Source organism: Phalaenopsis equestris, unplaced genomic scaffold (assembly GCF_001263595.1).
Source record: "Phalaenopsis equestris unplaced genomic scaffold, ASM126359v1 Scaffold000047, whole genome shotgun sequence".
Classification (NCBI taxonomy): domain Eukaryota; kingdom Viridiplantae; phylum Streptophyta; class Magnoliopsida; order Asparagales; family Orchidaceae; genus Phalaenopsis; species Phalaenopsis equestris.
In genome coordinates this window covers 58,236-63,707 of record NW_018164489.1, presented here as the reverse complement: position 1 = coordinate 63,707, position 5,472 = coordinate 58,236, and the positions used below count along the sequence as shown (strand labels likewise).

The window sequence follows — 5,472 nt, the reverse complement described above, 5'->3', positions numbered from 1 at the left end:
GGTTTGGACCATTGGCTCTGCCCTTTGTACGGTGGTTCCTCTCGCCTATATTCTGGTATACTCTACCTTAACAATGCAATGGTTTTTTGAGTTTGCAAACACTTATGTGCACTGTTTTCCTTGGGTTCTTTGTGCTCTTATCCTTCGATGGTTTTCAATTTATGTTTGATTTTGAGATTTTTTTGGATTCTTTGTGATATGCTCGGAATCTTAAACTTGGGGTTTTTTCGTTCTAATATGTTGATCTTGTTGGTCGAAAGCTGGTGGTATTGATGATTGCATGTACAATAAATTGGAAATACAAATGGCTAATTTGAATGTATATGAGTCATGTGTTGGTGTGTGGAGGTGGTGGTATTGGTGTATTGTATGTGTTGGTGTGTGGAGGTGTCGGTGTTTGGAGGTGGTGGTATAGGTGGTGTGGAGGTGTTGGTGTGTGGAAGTGTTGGTGTGTGGATGTGGTGACAGTGGTGGTGTGGATGTATTGTTGTGCGTAGGTGTTGGTGTTATTGTTGGAGCTATGGGTTCGCTTCGGACTGCAGCTATTCATAAAAGTAACAATAGCCATATTGCGGAAAATATTTATATTTTTTAATTTACTGAGTATTACACATTTTTTTAAAATATTTATCTATCAACTTCTTAAGAACTATTATATTTTAATAATCTGTAAGAAATTGCTTCTCATACCCAAACAAAATTGTAGCAAAACATTATTGGTTAAAAAAAACTACTAGAAATCAATATAAATAATCATTTTAGCTTCAATTAGAATGGCCTTTTAACTACTTTTGTGGAGCAAAAAATAATCAACAAAAAAAATAGTATTTGCTTGACTAACAGTTTTTTTTTTTTTTTTTCCAGTTAGGTTTAAGATATCATTTTTGTAGAAATTAATGTATTTGAAATTGCACTTGGGAAATAAGGTTTTTAAAATTAAAATAGAAAAAGTTAAAGTTGCAAAATTCACTTTCAGCTCGGTTTGGACCATTGGCTCTGCCCTTTGTACGGTGGTTCCTCTCGCCTATATTCTGGTATTCTCTACCTTAACAATGCAATGGTTTTTTGAGTTTGCAAACACTTATGTGCACTGCTTTCCTTGGGTTCTTTGTGCTCTTATCCTTCGATGGTTTTCAATTTATGTTTGATTTTGAGATTTTTTTGGATTCTTTGTGATATGCTCGGAATCTTAAACTTGGGGTTTTTTCGTTCTAATATGTTGATCTTGTTGGTCGAAAGCTGGTGGTATTGATGATTGCATGTACAATAAATTGGAAATACAAATGGCTAATTTGAATGTATATGAGTCATGTGTTGGTGTGTGGAGGTGGTGGTATTGGTGTATTGTATGTGTTGGTGTGTGGAGGTGTCGGTGTTTGGAGGTGGTGGTATAGGTGGTGTGGAGGTGTTGGTGTGTGGATGTGGTGGCAGTGGTGGTGTGGATGTATTGTTGTGCATAGGTGTTGGTGTTATTGTTGGATAGATAAATATTATTTGGTCGATCTTGGATATCTCCTACGAAGAGAGTTTCTAAAGCCTTTTACGGATACTAAGTACCTCATTCCTGGTTTAGAAAGAGCTAACAATACCGTTCGGGGTAGGAAAATATTTATTGTTTATTGTATCGATGTTTTATGCAATGATGTATATTTTTGAAACTCAATTTTATTGATAGTTCTTATGCATGTATTCTTTCCCACTTGGATGGTTGATGAGGCAACCTTGGGTAATAAATATAATCTAAATATTGGTTTTTTTTTTTTTTTTGGTATATAATGAGACATTCAACCCTACGGGTTCTTCTTGATGACTTATATATCATTATTGGTTCTTATCACAACTAAATTTCCAATGAAGGCAACCAACTAAATTTCCAACGAAGGTAACCAAGTTACAAGTGCTCGAGAAGAATAACAGAAAATTGTGACTATTTTAAGTGGGCAGATGGATTAAAGGATTTCACCGCTAAGACTGAATAAGTGTGCAGGGTTTCTCTGGAGAACGACTTATCTTATAACATACACCAACTGTATTTTAAAAATAATATTATCATATTATTAATTGTTATTTTAGTAGTCCTTTAATTTTGCATAGTCGTGCTAGTCATTATTCAGTGATGTGTTTATTTTTACTTTGTAATATTTGGACTAAATAATTTCACTCAAGTATTACTCTCAGAATGTGCTAGCATGAATTGTTTTGTTGTAAACAATATTATTGTACAATAGCATAATGATTAGTTATTCAAAAACAGCTGCAACATAATTATTTTAAAATTATAAAAAATAAATATACAACCAACTTATTCAAATAAGCTTTTGCTTTGCAGCTTCTTACCATAGTTGCTGCGCAACAAGTTTTAAATAAGCTGCAGTTGCCCCATAGAGTCCCTAATTGAAGGGTTTACTAGAAACCAAAAATTTATCTTTTTAATATAAAAAATAAAATTATAATAATCGAAAATGAAATCATGTTTCACCGCCATAAATCTTGGCACACATAAACGCAGCGCCCGTCGGGCCTATACACCAACAGCCAGGTGCCGACAACTTCATCCGCCACCTCCCCCTTGTCATTTATTCATCAACGGCAAAGAAAATACGAAATCTGGCCCTCCTTTCCACTTGTGGGAGATGCAAGCGGCGAAATAAATAAATTACCAGCCCATGAAATGCACTAAGAACAAGGCATAAAAGAGCCGCAGCAGACTCATGAGTAAACAATAAATTATTTGGAACAACAAGTACAGACACGCCTTACAACTCCCCTGACCTCATAACAACCATTTAATACTCCTCCTCAATTTAATCAATCAACCACTAAGAATTCAAATCCATTGATCCCTGTCGTCGACTTCTCCAACTCGCCTCATTGCAGAACAGGGTGATATCTAACTCTATCAGCCAGCACTCTCTGCTGCTCTATCTAAGAGAATGTATAATTAATTAAGAAAAGAAAGATGAACCCTAAACCAAGTTGAAGTTTAAGCATACCTGAAAGAGTTCATGAAGCCTGTTCTTGAGGTAACAGTACTCGTGTTCCAGCACAGCCAACAAGCGGAGGCACCTTTTGTAACGAAAGAGAAATGACGGGCACGTGAGCGGGGAAATTAATTAAAAGGGGGAGGGAAGAAGGAAGAAAGGGTAGCTAGGGTTTGCATGCGGCCAGGAGGACGCAGAAACCCATGTGGAGGAGAAGGTAGCAGAGCTTCTGCAGCAGCTTGATTTCACAATCATAAATAACGCATTTATAGAACACTTTCTAATCAATACGAAACCGAAAGCAATGTTGAGCTTGTCTTTTAAGCAAAAGCATACGCTCATATTTAATATGAGCTTAATGTTTTATAATCGCTATTATTATCACCACTTAACATTGAGGTTACAAATGCGTGTCATGAGAAGAATATTTTCTTGTACAGAAAATTTCAATAATTATATTTCCATCAAATCATGTTCCATCCATGAAGAATATTCTTTCACCCCTCTCCTTCTAACATCACATCCCAGAATGTTTTTTTTTTTTAATCATATGAAATTGGGAACCCTTTTTAGCGGCTTCAACCACAAAAAATTAGTTTTTTTTAAACTGTATTTCTAGTGGAAATTGGAATATAGATATAAGCATACCCAGCCCAGTTACAGTGCTCTGAAGCTGCGCGAAATGCGACGCAGACGTTGCGAACAAGATTGGCGCCAATGCTGGAACTGCTGCCCATTAGATGGTTCAAACAAACACCAATCTTTCTGTAATCCGTGCATTCTCGATCCGCACTAAACAATAACCAGAACGATAAAAATGGTTAATTGGAGAAATAATTTCACCCAACCGTTGAAAACAACATAATAAAAACGAAATCAATTGAGACCACAACGCCATATTCTTACAGCAGCGTTCTGATGTTTCTTAGAAGCCTCTCAGACTCTCGGAAGTAAATGGAGATTACTTCCGACACAAAGTTCGGTGAGGAGTCGTCCTGCAGCTGCTGTAGCTGCATGAAATGCTCGTCGAGCACTCCCTACACAGATTCAATGGCGGTAAACAAGCAAGTGGCGTAGATATTAACTGAAAGATTCGTTCTTGTTTTGAAAGGGAATGCTGAGGAGAGATGAAGAGAGTGAGAAGATGAAGTAGGAACCTGGTGGAAGAGCAAGGCTAGAAGGCGGCTCATGTCATCTTCCCACCGGCCGGCACCCATCCCCAACATCCACACTGGAAGACCCGTCTTGAAAGCTGGCTTCTTCTTCTTCTCTCTCTCTCTCTCTCTCTCAAGCTAGGAAGCAGAGTGAGTGAGATATATATGGCGGCGGAGTGAGCTAGAAAGCCCGTCTGAATAGAATTTAAAGGCCACGGGTATTCGAGTATCCCTTAATTAAATAACAGGGGACCCGAGCTTGAATAAAGGAGCAAATGGCATGAAAGTTTTCCTGTTGGGTAATTTAATCAAACAGTTGAAGGGCGTGCGTCGGGGCCCGAGATCGAGGTGATTGCCAAGCATCTTTGGGACCGGGTGCAGACCGGTGACTGTACATCGCCGGCCACCACGCATGCGCTCTTCTCTCTCAGCCCCCCTTACCTCTGCTTTCCCTTTTTGAATATTCCGATGAAAACTTGCTTTCCGCCGACCATTGTCTGTCGCCGGCGGCCTTGAGCTTTTCTTCCTCGGGACCTTGTTTTCTGCGTAGAAATCAACTCACCTTCTTCTCGTGTTCAGTCCTATCCTTTGTATTCTCCTGGCTTTAGCTTTCCAGCTGTCGCTTCTTCCTTTTTCTTTTGAAGTTTTCTTTCGCTTTCGTGCGCGGAGCTCTTAGGTTTATTGCAGATACGGCCAACACCTTTTTTGTGTGCTTCATGTTCTTATGAGTATGGACGCTGCAGACGGCGGATTCGTCGATTAGCTACAGCTTTTGGCCACCAGCTGTGGAGAGGATTGAGTTTGGAGAATGATAATGGTGTTTGATGAGATTTTAGAAAAGGGAAAGGGCAAAAGAAGAAGTTTTGGATTTAACTATATATTATGAGTTTTGAAGTATTTTACTATTTTTATTTGCTTGTAAGTAGGGCTGTCAAAACGGCTCGTTGTTCGTTAAGTGAGTTTTGAAGTATTTTACTATTTTTTTTTGCTTGTAACATACACCTTTTATTTTCAAGAGATTGTAAGAAGCTCGTGTTCGGCTCGTTAATTTCGTTCGACTTGTTTTGGCTCGAAATATTACTCATCAATATATATATATAAAAAGTTGTATTTTAAAAAATCTAATTTACTACAAGGCTACAAAGATTTATAATCAATTAAAATATTGATTAAGAAAATAGAATAAAAATTATTAAATTAGATTCAAATGATGTTTTAATATAAATAATAATTTTTAAATCTTGTTCAAATCCTTATCGTCTTATAACTATATGATTAGGGTAGTTAAAAGGACTCTTTGTCGTGAACAGCTCGTGTATGGCTCCCTTCTCAACACA

The 5,472-nt window shown here is 37.6% G+C and overlaps 1 protein-coding gene across 3 annotated transcripts; it reads right to left on the bottom strand.

Annotated features, from left to right (window-relative positions):
* Positions 1 to 2,690: 2,690 nt before the first annotated feature.
* LOC110019095 (pseudo histidine-containing phosphotransfer protein 6) lies at positions 2,691 to 4,970 on the bottom strand. Of its 3 annotated transcripts, none has more exons than XM_020716663.1 (5): positions 4,139 to 4,970; positions 3,888 to 4,018; positions 3,630 to 3,773; positions 2,994 to 3,066; positions 2,691 to 2,925 (listed from the first exon to the last, which is right to left on the bottom strand). In XM_020716663.1, the coding sequence occupies exons 1-5, from the start codon at positions 4,205 to 4,207 to the stop codon at positions 2,869 to 2,871; spliced, it is 474 nt and encodes a 157-aa protein (XP_020572322.1). In that variant the 5' UTR covers positions 4,208 to 4,970; the 3' UTR covers positions 2,691 to 2,868. The 3 variants fall into 3 exon arrangements, with proteins under 3 accessions (XP_020572322.1, XP_020572321.1, XP_020572323.1); XM_020716662.1 differs by having other exon boundaries at positions 2,691 to 2,921; XM_020716664.1 differs by having other exon boundaries at positions 2,691 to 2,916.
* Positions 4,971 to 5,472: the final 502 nt, after the last annotated feature.